The following is a 16820-nucleotide window of genomic DNA, read 5'->3' as shown; positions in this document are numbered from 1 at the left end:
GGAATGTTTGCCCCAATTCCTGAACTAAATTAGTTCCCTACCATCCCCGTTATAGGATTTCTTGGATCCCTGTATTTCTTAATAGTACTCAGGACAAATGCACTCAATTAATCGTGTGTATAATTATTTGATTCATGTCAGCTTCCCCGCTAGTCCGTGCCATAAGGATGGGAATTGTGGTGGTCACTGCACTGTTGAGCCTGGCCCCGGGATGATCCAAAAGTAATAAATGGCGTTGATGAGTGGGTGAATGGACCAACTAGGTCTAGTGGGTTCCGTAAGAAGGTGTGGTCCCAGGGGAGCAGGTCAGGGGATAGGGCTGGCCCCATTGTTCTGTCTCTGGAGCCCTACAGGGGGCGCTGCAAGGAGAAGCCCTGGGAGGTGAGAAGGAATGGGGGACTGCAGCAGAGGGAAAAAGGAAAGAGAGGACAGATCACCGGATCACGGGACGGGGTGGGAGGGGTGGAGGAGGCCAGGGCTGGTGGGGAGGCGTCTGGGGGCTGGGGGACGGGGGTGATCAAGGAAAGGATGGAACCCTGGGCTGTGTGTGTGTGTGTGTGTGTGTGTGTGTGTGTGCGCGTATGTGTGGCGGGGAAGGGGGAAGTGGAGGATGGGGCTGGGAGTGCTGGGGCAGAGGGGAGACACCTGGAGGCAGCGGTGGGGGACAAGAGGTGGAGCACTAGACACTGGCAGGGCTGTGGGAAGAAGGAGGTTGCCGAAGCCTGGGGAGGGGAGGGGATCACCGGTGGGTGGGCCGGGAGGGGGATGGGGCGGGGCCCGGGTGTGGGGAGGGGGTAGGATGGGGCATGGGGCGGAGCTGTGAGGAGGGGCTCCGGAGGCGGTCCGGAGCGCGCAGGTGCGGAGCTCACCTGGCTCGATCTCGCCCTCGCGCTCCGCCAGCTGCTCGAAGTCGCGGATGATGGCGCGGGCCGCCAGGTGATGGAAGGTCTCGCTCCACAGGTCGGCGTCGTGTGCCCCTCCCCGCTCCGGGCCGGGGGGCCCCAGCTCAAAGGTCACTTCCCACTGCAAACGTTGGCTGTCGCGCAAGCCCTTGACCACGGCCTTGCCCAGCACCGGGCCTGGAGTGGGGGGCCTGCCGGGATTGATCCGCTCCTCGGACTCTGCCGGGGGCTCCCAGTCCGAGGACGTCTCAGTCTCGAAGTTGGAAGGGTGATGGGACGGCTCTGCGGGCGGAGGGACAACCAGACGATGCTCTGAGCTGGGGCACAGAGGTCAACCCTCAGGGACGTCATTCCTCCCCAGGGCGCAGATATCGCGAAGCAAGTGCAGCCTTCTTCCCTCCACCCTCCACCTCAAGGAACACAGGAATCCTTCCCTAGGACAGCTGGATGGTATGGACCTGTCCCCAAAATGGGGCAGACCCACCTCCAGGAATCCAGTACCCGAGGTAGCCAGACAGGGTGGGGTGGGGACACTTGGGCAGCGAAGAGTGCAGCCACAGGGACATCTGGGAGCCTCAGTCAGCCCAAGGGCCAGGTGGGATTGGTGAGGTTCTCTGGCACGGATGGGCAACAGCCTGTCCTTCCCTCCAAGGGCACAGACAAAGGCATTTGCCCTCAATCCTATCATCTTACGCTGGGCTACAGCCAAGAATTCCTCCCTGTCCCCCGGTCAGGTCCTAGACCCTGTGGGCACTTACCTAGGTCCCCAGGGCTACGGCTGTCTGAGGCGGGCACTTACCTAGGTCCCCAGGGCTACGGCTGTCTGAGGCGGGCACTTACCTAGGTCCCCAGGGCTACGGCTGTCTGAGGCGGGCACTTACCTAGGTCCCCAGGGCTACGGCTGTCTGAGGCAGGCTTCAGGCTAGACCCAAGATCCGGCTCTTTCATGGGGCTCCAGGTCTGGGTCTCCTGGCTGGAAGGCAGGCTGGGCTGGCAGCCTTGGGGCAGCAGAGAGGGCCTGCGGGCTCCTGGGCCGTGGAGTCTGGGGCCCTGGCTCAGGTCCAGACCACTGTTCAGCAAGGGCTAGGAGTACAAGAGGGAGGGGAGGAGGCTGAGCTCCTACTGGCTGCCCCTTCCCTCCACCCCTAGCCACAGCTCTTTCCCTGGGCAGCCCAGGTCCTTCTGCAGTACCCGAGGACACATAACCTACTCTCCACTACCCATGAGAACCATCAACACAAATAATCCCAAAGCATGGATGAAGTCCAAACCATGGAAAACCATGGAAAATCACATACCATGGATAATATTCTAAACCCACTCTTTTTTTGCCATAAAGTTTAAAACTTTGTGTGTGTGTTGGGAGGAGGCTAAAATTATCAGCCTTTTCCTTATGTCTTCTCATATGTCATGCTTAAAAGGTCTTTCCCACTCAAAAAAAATTCTAGAATTTTTATGATTTATTTTTGTTTGCTTAAATCTTTGACTCACATGAAATTTATTTTGGTGTAAAGAAATAGGAACCAGCCTTTCCTTGATTTTCTTAGTACAGATCTCAACACCATTTATTAAATATGGTTCATTCATTGAGTTTCTAAGGTTTATCAATTCCCTACCTCTATCCTATCAAAGCTCTCATGTACACTGGTTTTATTTCTGGACTTTCTCTTCTGTGTTGTGGATTTAATCTGTCTATTCTTGTGCTGGTACAAAAAACACCAAAAGGCAAGGGATAAACTGGGAAATATATCTGCAACACGCATGACAAAGATCATTTTCAAGAAAAAGCTCTTATAAATCACTGGGGCAGGGGGAGCAGAGGTAGACTATGGGTTCAGGGCATCTATAGGCAATTCACAGAAAAAGTATCCAATAAACCCATGAAAAAAATGTTCTGCCTCATGAGCATTGCTCTAAATTAAAATAAGTTATATGATTTTTTCCACCTTCCAGATTGGCAAATATTTAAACACCCATTGTGGCCAACAGGGAGACAGGGTTTCTCTCATGGACCGTTGATGGGAGTATGAACTTGAGGCACACTTGTGGGAGGACATTTCAGCAGTGTGCTATTAACATTAAATGTGCACAAGCTCATTTGACCCAACGATTCCATTTTTAGAAGTTCTGTGGAAATGCACAGGATGCGAATATCTTTGTGCATGTACTATAGATTTGTTGCAGTGTTGTTTGTAAAAGTGAATATCTGGACATTCTCAAAATGCACATCAATAAGGGTTGACAAGTTATGGAAGATCCATGCAATGGAAGGCCACACAACAAACACTGAAATGAAAGAGTCACATTTCTTCATACCCGTGTGGGAAGATGTCCAAGATCAAACATATTTTAAAAAAGTAAATTGCAACCATTCTGTATTTTGATTGTGGAGATATTTACATGACTATGCGTTCGTCAAAACTCACAGAACTGTTCACCAAGAAGAGGAATTTTACTGAATACCAAAAAAAAAAAAAGAATTAAAAAGACATTTAAAGTGTAAATTGGAGATTTACTTTTGGATTTTAGAGCTATCCAATAATAATTGGATATAATTGGAGATTTACAATGTGATTATTCAAAACATATATGTGTGTTGCGTGTGTGTGTGTGTGTGTATTATTTCTGGAAGGGAACACTGAAAATCAGTGGGTTCGGGCACAGGGAAGGGGTAATTTTATTTTTACTTTATACCTGCCTGAACTGTTTGAGAGTTTTTATTGCAAACTCTGAGTATGTATTACTTCTGTAATTAAAGAATATTAAATTAATTAAAAATGAATTTTGTGCCTCTGGGAGCACATATGCTTGGTAGGGGGAGAGAATGGGGGGCAAAAGCACTTGCAAGATGAAACAGAAAAAGTGGACTCTCAGGTTTTTAGGTCAACAGTTAACCATGGAGGCTTTCTTATCTCTATCAAGTATTTATTGGGAAGAGGATTGTGCCTCTCCTTTAGATAAGGGCTCCTTAGGGCAGGGGCTGGGGCCCTCCTTCCTGTATCCTCTGGGCCTGAGGTCCTGGAGATGGTACAAGGGTGTGGGAGAAGAAAGGGACTGGTCACTGGTAGGACGGCCTCGGTAGGAGCTGGTATCCAGCCAGGGCTGCTGGGTCCCAAGAGGTCCTTAATCCCCATCTCCCATCAGAGGCTGGGAGTCCCCTCACCCCTGCCCCACCATCACCTCCACACTGAGAAACGGACGCTGCTACAGTTTCCATGGCAACGGGTTAGTCTAAGATTCAGCCCTTCACCCAGCCAGAGGCTGCAGGAAGGGTGTACGTGTGTGCGTGTGCATGCATGTGTGTGCGTTTGTACAAGTGTGTTGGGGAGAATCAGATTGGAGAAGAAGCCGAGCAGGCGACCAGGGAGACATGAGCAAAGATGGGTCAGAAGCAAGCAGGAGACAACAGATGCTAAGCTGCCCAGAGCTCTCACCAAGGAGAGTTGCATTTAAAAGACGCCTACTGTATACCAGGGTGCACCAGGCAGTTCATCTCCTATCAGCCATCGCCTGCAAGTCTTCCACTTAGAGTTGTCTCCCAGTCAATACCTGCTGATGGCAGTTAGCTCAATCAGCTGTACAAACTACTCTCCCCATTTCATAGATGGGGAAGTTGGGGCTCAGAGAGGGTAAGCAACATGTTTGAGGAGCGGAGTCCACCTGACTCCAAGATCAGTGTCTTCCAACCACATCAAATGATCCCTGACTAAGCACAGAGAAGGGCCTGCAGGGTCAAGGGGTCAATGTCTCTGCCCTTGGGGAGTGTAGGAGCTTATGGAGAGGCAGGGAGGGCTGGTGGTGGTGGGTGGGAGAGGGGAGACCGAAAGGGTCCTTTTATGGAATTTGACTCACAATGACAAAGCTACATGAAGCCCCTTCTTAAGAAAGTGGATAAGGTATGCAGATAATAACAAACACCAATTTGGTTTGGGACAGTATTTCTCCATCTGGTGGTTTTACCCTCTTCCTCAGGGGAATTTGGCAATGAGTGCAGACAGTTTTGGTCATCATGGTTGAAGGTGGTATTCAGTTGATAGAGGCCGGGCATGCTGCCAAACATTCTACAATACACAGGACAGCCCCTTCAACAAAGAATTATTGTGTCAATAGCGCTGAGGTTGAGAAACTTTGGTCCAGCTGAACAGTGGATGACTAGTCCCGTTCTGGCTCTAATTCTGAGATGATCTCTGCCCTGAGTGAATGTACAACCCTTGGGATTTGCAGAAGGTGCAGTGTGAGGGAGGAGGGAAGTGAGGGCTTCGCAGGCAGAGGGTCCTGGGTTGCAATCCCCTGACCGGCTATGTGACCGTGGATAAGTCACTTGACCTTTCTGGCCCTCAATTTCCACATCTATACAGAGTGGCGGTGGTCAGCTCCCCCACTCCTTCCTCTCAGGAGTGCTATAAAACCAAATGAGTGTAGATGGGGCTGCTCTTTACCAGCTGGGAAGTGTTGCGTACAGAGAATGGGTGATGTCACTGAGTACTGGGTACCATTATTAGAAAGGGGCTCAGGCAGATGAAGATCCCCAAAAATGAGGAAGAAGACACTCATTTTGCAGTATAAGTAGTGGACAGGCTCCATCCTTGTGGCTGAAGCAGGAGACAGCTCTTTCCCCGTCTATGGTCCCCCCCCAACTCCAACCTGCCCTGCTCAGGTACCTGCAAATCAATCTGCCACCACGGGGCATCTGTGCTGGTCTGGTTGGTGAGGTCCTGAAGCTTGGCTTTCCGAAGTCGGTATCTCCTGGCAGGCACTGTGGGGTCGCTGGCTGTGGGGGCCCTTGGGGAGGGCTTGTGGTTGGTGATCTGGTTGGTGCTATATGCCCGCCGTCGCTGGGAAAAGTCTAGACCTGGGTGGTTGGTGACAAGGGGTGCCGTCAGGGTGGAGGTCAGTGGGGAAAGAGAGAGAGGGGCTTGCATGCTCCTTTCCTGCTTGGAAACTTCTTGAGTTATCCATGGCTTGCCTGCTGAAATATTTGTAGATGTCTCACCTCCCTTGGCGTTCAAAGCCTTATGTAAACTGGTCCTAATCCATCTATCCGGCTACTGTCCTTTCTGCTCCTTTTTCAATGTACTGTGTGCTCCAGATGTACCAGATGAGCAATCACTTGTGTATGTGTTTTCTAGTTTTCTAGGTGTCACATTTCTACGTCTTTGCTCAGCCAGTTTCTACTGCCTGGAATCTCCTCTCCCATCCCACTTCTAAGAATCTGTGCCTTCATTATGTCTCTTGATATCATTTAACAATGTGTCTTTCCTTGGGACCCCCCCTCCCAGCTTATTAAACTTTGCTGTGGTCCCTGTCACTCTGCTTCTATCAAAGTTAGAGCCAACTGTATCTCTTCCACTAGGCAGAGAGTTTCTGAAGGACAAGCGTCCATGTTTGCATCATTCTTGCTTCCCACGCTGTGTTCAGGACTTAGCCATGGTAGGTGATCAATAAATGCCTTATGAATGGAAATTAGCACCATAAAGAGGCTTTGGATGCAAACAGCTCTGGACCTGTCTGTACCCTCCCTCTTGCAGGTTTCATGAGCTTAGCCAAGTTGCTTAAGGGCTCCAAGCCTCAGTTTCATCATCTATAAAATCGGTGGAATAGGATCCATCCCTACAGCTGCTAACTATTCAGTGAGATTCTTTGTATAAAGTGCTCAGCACATAGTAAGTGCTCCGCAAAATGTAGCCATCGTGGCCTTCCTGAAGAGAGAGTGAAGCACAAGGAACAGCAGACTAACCAGGATTAGTGGTGGAGTCTCCGATGGATGGCTGGGCATCTTTGGGCTGCCTCAGGTTGAAGTGTGACCCCACGCTCTTGGCACAGTTTCTGCTGTCTGGGCTGGGCCCCTCATCCTGGGAGTGGTAGAAGACGGAGCTGCTGGACCCCTGAGAGTGCAGCATGCTGTACCGTCTCCTCTTGTCCTGGAGGGAGGGAGAGAAAAGAGGGCTGGGAGTGGGGCTAGATGTCAGAAAGAACACCTGTAGGGCAGGCCGGGTGTGACGGGAGGTGGTGGGCGTTCCATCTTTGAGGATCTAGAATAACAGGAAAGCTTTTTGCTTGCTTGAGTAATTTAGGTAGACTTCTGTTCAAGAGATGGTGAATGGAACCAACTCTTCATAACATTTATATTGTTTATATATATATTTAAAGATTTTATTTATTTATTTGACAGAGAGAGACACAGCAAGAGAGGGAACACAAGCAGGGGGAGTGGGAGAGGGAGAAGCAGGCTTCCCGCGGAGCAGGGAGCTGAATGCGGGGCTCGATCCCAGGACCCCGGGATCATGACCTGAGCCGAAGGCAGATGCTTAATGACTGAGCCACCCAGGCACCCCCTATATTGTTTATATTTTTAATTATCTTCTTTATTTAAAAAATTTTTTAAAGGTAATTCTCAATGCCACTGTTGTCTCCAAGTAGGTAACCAAAATTAACAAAATGAACCATCTGCTCCTTCCATTCCCTTCTCCACGATATAAACATATATATAAAACATAAGGGCTTTGGGGATAATTTTTATTTTACAAGAACTGGACTATATTACTTACATTTACTTACATTTACATGTATCTTGAATTTTGCACTTAAAACATTTTGGAAATCCTGCATATCAACTCTTCTTTTTTAACTTTTGACTGCACAATATTCTAGCACTCCTTATTTTTAAGCATTTGCTTTGTGGCCATTTATTTTGCACCACAAAAAAGTTGCTACAGTGAATCCTTGGACATAAATCTATTACATCACTTTTATTTCTAGGTGTTAGATTCTTAGAAGGGATTTCTAGGCTGAGAAGTTATGTATTTCTAATTTCATTAGTTATTTCTAGATTGCTTTCCAGGAGGGCAAGTCATATTTACACCATAATGGGCAAGGGTACCTTTCCCCAAGAGCCCTGCTAGTACCAGGAGAAAACTTTGCCAGTCTCATGGGTAAGGAAAGGAGAAGGCATTTATTTGAGGATCCATTCCAGTGGTAGGGTCCGTTGATGATCTGCTGCCTCCGAGACCTCCAAGGAGGGTCTAGACTGTTCAAAGACCGACCAACATTCTGTTTAGCATCTTCTCCCTACATTTGAACACCCCACTCTCCATAACACAGTAACCATTACCCTGACATGATTCTTAGGAGATAGTATAACATACTAAAAGCTGGAAATATCACACACAATTCTCACTTCTCTTGAAAGATTGAAAACACCTTTAACACAGAGCCCACGCTGGGGTGGGGTCACCCAGTTGAGATGGCCGTGTGCCATCCAGTTTGCCATATTCCTCACCACCCCTCTTGCCTCTCTGTGGCCCCCGTGATAATTGCTATCCTTCATGGCGTTTTCCCCTTTTATTTTTAGAAGTCCATTTCATTCATTTTATACCTGCCCAGTCCCTCTAGGCAATGAGTTGGTGACTCCTGCTTAAAAATAAAACGAGATGGCAAATCCTTCAAGCAGGCATAGAGAGATTCACTAAAGAGGAGAGATGGGGAAATTTCAGGCAATTCCCCACATTTTAGCATGAATTCCACCTTCCTTTGAGAAGTTTCTCACTTTTATCTCACTTCTGTCACCACAGACAAGAGAATGATCCATGTAAGTAAAACACAAACTTTTCTAAGGAGACATGACCTGAATAGAGCTTTTGGGGAAAGAAACCTGAGTGCAGTTGTTCTGAACTGAGTTGTTTGTCAAAATCACTTTGGGCCGATTATGTCAAATGCAGGTTCCTGGGCCTTACCCTCAAAGACTTTTATTGAGTAGACCTGGGTTGGAGCTTGGGTTCTGTGTTTTATTTATTATTATTATTACTTTTTAAATTAAATTAAAATTTATTTAAATTCAATTAATTAACATATAGCATATTATTAGTTTCAGAGGTAGAGTTCAGTGACTCTGCATTTTATTTTATTTATTTTACTTTTTAAAAGATTTTTATGTATTTATTTGAGAGAGAGAGAGAGAGAATGATAGAGAGCATGAGAGTGGGGAGGGTCAGAGGGAGAAGCAGACTTCCTGCTGAGCCAGCAGCCCGATGCGGGGACTTGATCCTGGGACTCCAGGATCATGACCTGAGCCAAAGTCAGTTGCTTAACCAACTGAGCCACCTAGGTGCACCTATTTTATTTTTAAAAAAGATTTTTATTTATTTGAGAGAGAGATAGTTGGAGGGGCAGAGGAGGTAGAGAATCCTGAGGCAGACTCCCTGCTGAGTGCAGAGCTCCACACAGGACTTGATCCCAGGCCCCTTAGATCAAGACCCTGAGCCAAAATCTAGAGTTGGCCACTTAACCCAACTGAGCCACCCAGGTGCCCCTTGGGCTCTGCATTTTAGACACATTCCCCCAGTTTTTCTGCTGCAGGGGATCTTAAGAACCACATGTTGCAATGATAGCATTTACCCAAGAAGTGTCACCATGACCACATGCCCATGGCCTGGCAACCAGACCCCAAAACTGTAGACCGAGATCCAATTAGTTCCTAGTGGCCACCAATAGCCTTTTCAGCTAAGGATGGTTTTGTGGGTAATGCTCTGGAGCCCCTCTGTTCTGGAATGTCTAAGATACTTACAGATCTGGGATGGGAGATGTATAAGGAGGCATCACACACAATGCCATATCCCACCAGCCGCTCTCCGGGGAAGAGGGAGCTGGTGCTCACAGGCGAGATCAGGACCTCGGTGGTCTCGGGGAAGACCCACTCCACAGTTACATCACTCAGGACTGGGGCCATGGCCTTCTTCAGGGATTTGATCATCTGTTAGGCAGGGTCAGAACACAGGTTGGGGGCACATGTGAGCAGGGGCATGCAGAGATGAGGAGCACAGAGACCATGTGGGTATGAGCATGACGGGGTGTGAGCAGAGAAGAAGACACAATAGGCCTTGGGGTGGCTTGTTCAGCAGTGAACGTGCCTCTGAGCTTCTTAGACTACTAGAATGTCAGAGTTGGAGCAGATCTTGCTTCTCTAAGCTTAGCATTTTATAATGAGGACATCTAAGACCCAAAGAAAGTTTGTGTCAAAGCATGGACTGGATAGTGATCTTGAGCAAGTTAATTTGCCTTGCTGGGCCTCTGTTTCCTTTTCCGATAAAGTGAGTTAGTAATTTTCAACTCTCAATGTAGTTGGGAGGATTAGCTGAGATACTGGATTTGAAGTCGCTGCCTCATGATAGGTGTTCAAATAAATGACAGCTGTGGTTTTGCATCACTTAGGCTGATTTCTTCAAATGTACTGCAGAGCCGGAGAAAAATGATTTGGGGATTGTGCAAGCCATAAGGGTGCACTCCCAGATCCCCCTTGGAGGAAGACTGTGTCCTTTTTCTGCAAAGAATGCCATTAGGTGATAGTCTCCAGATGCAGCCCCAGCTTTCCAGCCAAGACCACACCTCTCTCTGGAAGCCCTCAGGCAATGACTGAGCACGGCAGGGATACTAGTGTTGGCATTCCAGCCCAATTTGACTACCTAATGGGTGATCTTTGCTCCAGAGCTCCCTGTTGGGTTGGCTGAGACCTTGCCAGACTCGCAGTCTGAAGCTCTCCCTGCTCAATCCTTTCACGGGTATGCATGTGCATTACGGGCTGAAGAGTTCTCCTTCCTGCTTCTTCCTCTTTTTTCTTTCACAGACATTATCCCCCAACGAACCTCTTGTAGTTATGAGCTTCTTAAAACCTGCTCTGTCTCTGCTTCCTGGAGGATCTGGACTGACCCAAGGATTTTTTAAGAGTTCGGTTATTAGTGCCAACTGTGCAGAAAATGGAGAGATGACTACAATCTCCTTGATTTCTGGGTCCTTTAGATGCTTCTGAGCCACCATTTGTCATCATCAGGAATGTGGCTGGAAATGACCCCCAACACAACTCCAGATCCATAGAGGCAGTGACTCTTTCAGAAGTCCCAGTCCTGCCCAGCCAGTGGATGGAGCATGTGATCCAGTGGCTGGAGACCAGTGGATCTAGTGTCCTGTACTAACTCCAGGAGTTGCCTGCTCTGTGGCCTCTACCTCTCTGATTCTCACTGGGGTGTATAGTGGCCTAGTGGGGAGCTTAGACTTGGATGAAATGAAATCTCAGCCCCATCACTGAGTTGCTGTATGACCGGTCTGGGCCTCTGAGGTACCAGCACCAAAGAGACTGAGCCCCTTTCTCCTACCTTGGGTTGGAGCCGTTCTCCCTCCACCAGGAACTCAGCACTGCCCTTGGACACAGTTGCCAACCCTCTCACCAGTCTGTGGCAGACGTTGGGTCCAATTCCAAAGCTGTAGCACCTGGGGGAAGGGGAGGAGAGAGGGTGCTATTTCCCACCCTCTGTGTCCTCTTTGTCCCTTTGGTGGGGAAAGGGACAGAGCATGATCCAGCAGAGCTATCTTAGAGCTGATCCTAGCATCAGGCAGAGGGTGAAGGAGAAGGCAGAGGGCCATCAGTGGGCACTCACATTCACAACAGCCCATTAACTCCCACCCCAGGACAGAGTCAGAGCAGCAAGAAGGACTTCCTCCACCTAGGCTGCCCTTTGGGAGCTATATGCAGAGGTATGGTGTTATCTCATCCCACCTGAACTCTTGAGGGAAAAAGGCAAACTTGGAAGTTAGCTACACCACCCTAGAAAACAAGCACTGTAGGAACTGGAGTTCTCTCCTTTCCTTCTGGCATTTTCCATGATGCCCCACTTCCGGCACCCCCCAGCCCAGGGCAGCCCAGGATAACCAAGGCCTAGACCTTCAGCCTGTGCCCACCTGGTGGAGAAGGCATGGTTTCGCAGCAGTTCTAGCACCTTGCCGGTGTTGTTGACGGCACCATCTGTGATCAGGAAGAGAAGCCGTGGGTGGCCTCGGCGCACTGGCTGCCGGATGATCCACTTGAGCGGGGAAAGAATGTTCGTGCCACCCATGTCAGCACGCATTGTCTGGATGTTATCACAGGCCATGGCCACGCTCTCCTGCAGGGAAGGGTCATGGACAGGGAAGATAGCCCCTAGCATCACCATATGGCACCAAGACTGTAAGCCCCCTGGAGGATGGATCTTTTGTTTCCCTAGATCTTAGATCCATGGATCCAGGGATGCCTTGGATCCATGCACAGGAGGAACGGATGGCCACTCATCTAGTGTGATTCTGCCCAATAGCACCCCCTATGAATGCCCTAAATGCTGTTCGTGGTGTACTGACTTACCACTGTCCTTTCTTTGCTCCTCATTAAAAATATAAACACCCCTGGAAAAGGCAGCACATCAAGCTCCAATTGCTCAGTACAAATGAGTGTCCTTTTCCGATGAGCGAGGCAGGAGGTGTAGTGGTAAGACCATTATACTAGAAATCTTAAGACTCAAGTTCTGGCCTGCCTGTGTGCTAATCCCTACAGTACTTTGAAGAAATCATGTGCCCAATGTGGGCTTCAGATTCCCTTCCTCCTGGATCAACACTGTGGAACCCAACTGGCCAAGGACTCCTGGCACCAGATGGACATCAGATGTTCTGCTCCTGATTCATGAAGATGCTCTTTCAACACCTGTGCTTGGGATAATGGCATCTATCAAAAATCTTGAAATGGATATGTACCTTTTGAGCCAACAAGACTAAGGATTTATCCCAAGGGAATCATTAAGGATGGGTGTGGAGTCTTCGCTACAAAGATGACTGAAGAGAAAAATATGGAAGCAACTGACATGCTCAACTGTAGGGATTTAGTTCAATAGGTCCTGATTGATCCGTGTAGTGAAATACTAGGCAGCCATTAAAATTATCTTGCAGATTAATGTTACTGACACGGAACTATGCTCATGATAGGCTGTTGTGTTAGAAAGTAGGTTACAGAATGGTATGGCCCGTCTAATCCTATCGTTATTAAAAATGTATCTCACTAATATGTGGAATTTGAGAAAAAAGACAGAGGATCATAGGGGAAGGGAGAGAAAAATAAAACAAGACGAAACCAGAGATGGAGACAAACCATAAGAGACTCTTGATCTCAGGAAACAAACTGAGGGTTGCTGGAGTGGAGGGGTGGGTGGGAGGGATAGGGTGGCCTGGTGATGGACATTGGGGAGGGTATGTGCTATGGTGAGTGCTGTGAATTGTGTAAGACTGATGAATCACAGACCTGTGATACCTGTGTACCCCTGAAACAAATAATACATTATATGTTATTAAAAAATAAATTAAAAAATGTGTGTAAACACATAGAACAAGGTCTGGAGGGATTTATACTGAGCTTGTAATGGTGGTCTTTTTTTTTTTCTGATGTGATCATGGGAGACTTTTTAATTTTTATTTTTGATTATCCGGATTTAGAAATTGTGGGACAATCAATATATATAATTTTTGTATTTTAAAAACCTATAAAGTTATTTTTCATTGAAACGTGTTCTTCCTTTCTCCCTCCCCTCCCTTACGTTCTTTCTTCCTGTTCCTAGACCTGGACAGGATATGCTCCAGTTGTGAGTGTGCTGCTGGGGCCCCAGTCCTCTTGTTCTAAATTGTAGTTTGAGCCTTGTGAGTTCTATTCTTAGCCCACCTCCCCACTTATTCACTCTGTAACCCCTTACAATTCTCTCCTTTAGTTCAACCTTACACGAGTCTATCGTTCTCTTGAAACAGAAGCAGGATATATCCTCTCTCTACCCCTTCCTTGAACCCCCTCTCCGTGCACACCCATACTATGCCCAAAATGGTCCTTATTTTAAAGAGGAGGGATGTCAGAAGACGAGATGTCAGCAAATGGCCTACTCAGAGACAGCCTCTCTAGTTCTCTGCTGTGGGCATCATTGAGTTTCCACAGGGCGTGTGGGCGGCAGCTTCTGAGGCAGGCCTCAGGGTTACCCACACTTTCTTTTTCTTCTTTTCCTCTGCTCCTCACCACCCACCCATTCTGGACCCAGCCCTGGCCCCTCCTTACCTCACTGTAGGTCTGACTGGAAGGGAAGAGGGTCTTAAATGTGGATCCAAACCCAATGACATTGAAGAGGCAGGCTGGCATGAGGCTCTTTAGAGCCACCAGCATGGCATCCTGGCGGGCGAGAGAGGGATTTTCAGAGCTCTGGAAGGAGTTACTGGCTGCCACCACCCAGCAGTATTCTTATCCCAGCACAGAAGCAGCCTCCAGACGGGCTTTCACCCCACTGCCCGCACCCAACAGTAACTTCTCCCTCAGATCAAGAAATTTGCTGACAGCAACCAGAGGCTGGACCAAAGCCATCATCATAAAACTTCTCATCCGTGTAGCAAGTCCAACTTCTCAAAGCCCTTCTATTATGCTTGCCAGTTCCATTTCACCTCCTGCTGACCCTGAGAGGTTAGAGAGAGCAGGGAGCATCCACTCCCTTCTGCAGAAACGAAATCGACATCTAAGGGAGGCACGTGGCTGAGCCGGGGGCACACTGTGGGTGGAACAGGCTTTCATCCAGGCCCTTCTGCATCCTATGTGCCCTACCTAGGGTTGACTCTCTAGTTAACAAGTCTCTTAGGGGCAGTCTCTTCAGCTCATATTTGTAAAATGCCCAGGAGATACTTTACATGCATTACTTCATCTTTCCATGACCTCGCCATAACAAAAGGGGGATCTGGAGTAGAGAATCTGTGCAGTCTCCTCTCTACTGTAAAGAGGCATGGATGTTTGCATCCTCACCATGACTCTTTAGGCAGGCACAATATTATCCCCATTTTATACAAGAGAAAACTGAGGCACAGAGAGGTGCACTGACTCATTGGTGAGCATTCTGAGAGTAGCGCCCCCAAAGTCTGGGAACATTACAGAGTCCTAATCGGCTTTACCATGCAACACCAGGAGCCCTTGATGAGTTCTGTTGAAATGAATAAGCACAAAGAGGAAAGGTGGAGGAGATGGTGGGAGGGATGACGATGATGACGATGATGACGGTAGCACCAGGCAACAGTAAATCTCAAGCAATTACTATGTGCCAAACCCTGTGCTGAGCACTTTCTATTAATTATCTCATTTAATCTCTATGACATGTGTTACAGCACAGTGGATAAGAAGATACATGTTGAAGTTAGCCATCTGTGGGTTTAAATCTCACTTTTATCATGACTAACTTGACCCTGGACTAGTTAGGTCACCCCTCGGAACCTCACCTTGGCATGTAGTAAGCATTCAGTGAATGGTTACCATCACCAACCCAATGAGAAACGTATGAATAGCAACTTTGCTGTTTTACAGATAAGGAAACTGAGGCTCAGAAGGTTAAGACGTTGCACTGGATCACAAAACTTAAGAACAAGACAGCTTTTAAAACATAGCTCCCGAGATCATTATTCATGTTGGCTCTCTGCCGTGGCACAGAGCTCGGGAATGAGGGGCTCTCCCTCGTCCCCAAGTAGCTTATTGATGGCACCCCGGGGATCTCAGCATGACTTCAGAGAGAAAAACTGTTTGTGTTCCAGAATCTAGAAGGAAGCAGTTGCAACTGGATCTTGGCATCTTCCACAGCATACAGCCTTGCAGGCTCCACAGACCTGCAGCCCCTCTCCCATCCCCCTCTGTAAACATCGAACAGTAACATCAATGTTCCCTCATCTCTTTTTTGCCCATGTCAATACATTTTGTTTCTCTACAAAAAAAGTCAGTATCTCCTTATTTTTTCATTAGCCACTAATGAATATTCCTGCTAGCAGGAGACTCTGCTGATCCATACAGATTGTCTCTGCTCACACCTATTAGAGTTTTAAAACCATGTTTTTGGCAGCCAGTGGTAGCTGGAGAATGAGACCAGCTGCAGGAGATTAAATTGGCTGAACTTTCCCCCTTTGTGTGGCTGTTCAGATCTCTATTCTCTCCCACCTTCCTAAGCCTAGTTTTTCCTAAAACAGTCTACCTAATGGGCCGCAATTAATGACCCAAGCAAAACCCGCCTATGGCCTCATTGCCAGTGGGGAAAGGAGTGTGTGCCCTGAGTAATTTCTGCACCTTTCTCTAAAAGGGGGCATGTGTAGCAGAATGGATTGTGCCAGGGCAAAGCCATTTGTGAAGGGATGACCTTGAGCTCAGTGAGCTGAACTGGAAAAGAGAGCAGGAGAGACTCCAAAGGGGAAAGGGACTGAGAGGAGAGCCAGAGGGAGTTATTGTCTGAACATTCTGGAAGGTAAAGGTTGGAAAGGTCTTTAGTTCAGGAAATGGATTTCCATTCATAAACTAACTCCATTTAACTGGTAGTAACAGCCTGGAACCCAGAGATGACAAGGATATAGAGAATGAGTCCAAGCTCAGCATGAGAAAAAATGCCATGGTCAATTATTGATGTCTGTCTGGCCTTGGGAGAGGGGAACAAAGGGACATGTGACATATGTTTGCCCTTCCTGAATTAATCTTTCCTTCTCATTTTATAGAAAGGATAACTGAATCCCAGAGGTGAGAAGCAACTTGTCCAAAGCCACATAGCAAGTCAGTGGCAGAATGATCCCCAAACCCTGCTATTGCTCTTTCTACTAAGCCATGCAGCAGAAATGACATAATCAGAGAAGAGAGCTTTTCTCAGTAGAGAGGTATTATCATTCCCTATCAGCAGGGTAAGGAAAATGAGCACTGATCCAACATAGGGAAGGCTTTGATTTCCTCATTAGCTCTGTGATGCTGGGGAAAACACTTGGTCTCTTGGGGACTCAGTCTCCTTACCTGGAAAATGGAAGGGAAAATGGATTAAATGCTCTCAAAGAGAAATCATAAGATCCCATGATACTTGAGAGTAACCGAAGAGATGTCTTACAAATTGATACAGCTATGGAATGAAATACACATGGCCACAACGGCCTGGAGTGTGCTTCAGCAGGACTATGGACAGCTCCCCAGTCTAATTCTTGCCTTTGATGGAGGGCAGAGGTCGGGAGAAGGTGACAACCAGTCCTGCACCTCAGTGTCAAGAGGCTTCAAATGGGAACTTTGGTCTCATACATGATTGCTCAGTCATACTTCAA

At 47.9% G+C, this 16820-nt stretch overlaps 1 protein-coding gene across 3 annotated transcripts in view; it reads right to left on the bottom strand.

Moving 5' to 3' along the window:
• The window catches only part of VWA5B1 (von Willebrand factor A domain containing 5B1), a 54814-nt gene that overhangs the window by 9502 nt on the left and 28492 nt on the right, over positions 1 to 16820 (bottom strand). For all 3 annotated transcript variants that reach the window (XM_081817628.1, XM_081817629.1, XM_081817627.1), the window contains exons 9-16: positions 13789 to 13899; positions 11631 to 11833; positions 11048 to 11162; positions 9466 to 9651; positions 6640 to 6823; positions 5564 to 5754; positions 1784 to 1985; positions 870 to 1184 (exon numbers count right to left, since the gene is read on the bottom strand). In XM_081817628.1, the coding sequence (XP_081673754.1) occupies positions 870 to 1184; positions 1784 to 1985; positions 5564 to 5754; positions 6640 to 6823; positions 9466 to 9651; positions 11048 to 11162; positions 11631 to 11833; positions 13789 to 13899 (1507 nt within the window). The remainder of the gene's footprint in view (positions 1 to 869; positions 1185 to 1783; positions 1986 to 5563; positions 5755 to 6639; positions 6824 to 9465; positions 9652 to 11047; positions 11163 to 11630; positions 11834 to 13788; positions 13900 to 16820) is intronic.

This window comes from Leptonychotes weddellii, chromosome 4 (assembly GCF_054177405.1).
Source record: "Leptonychotes weddellii isolate Sample4059 chromosome 4, ASM5417740v2, whole genome shotgun sequence".
Classification (NCBI taxonomy): domain Eukaryota; kingdom Metazoa; phylum Chordata; class Mammalia; order Carnivora; family Phocidae; genus Leptonychotes; species Leptonychotes weddellii.
The sequence above is the reverse complement of the archived record's forward strand: the minus strand, read 5'-3'. Positions and strand labels throughout refer to the sequence as shown.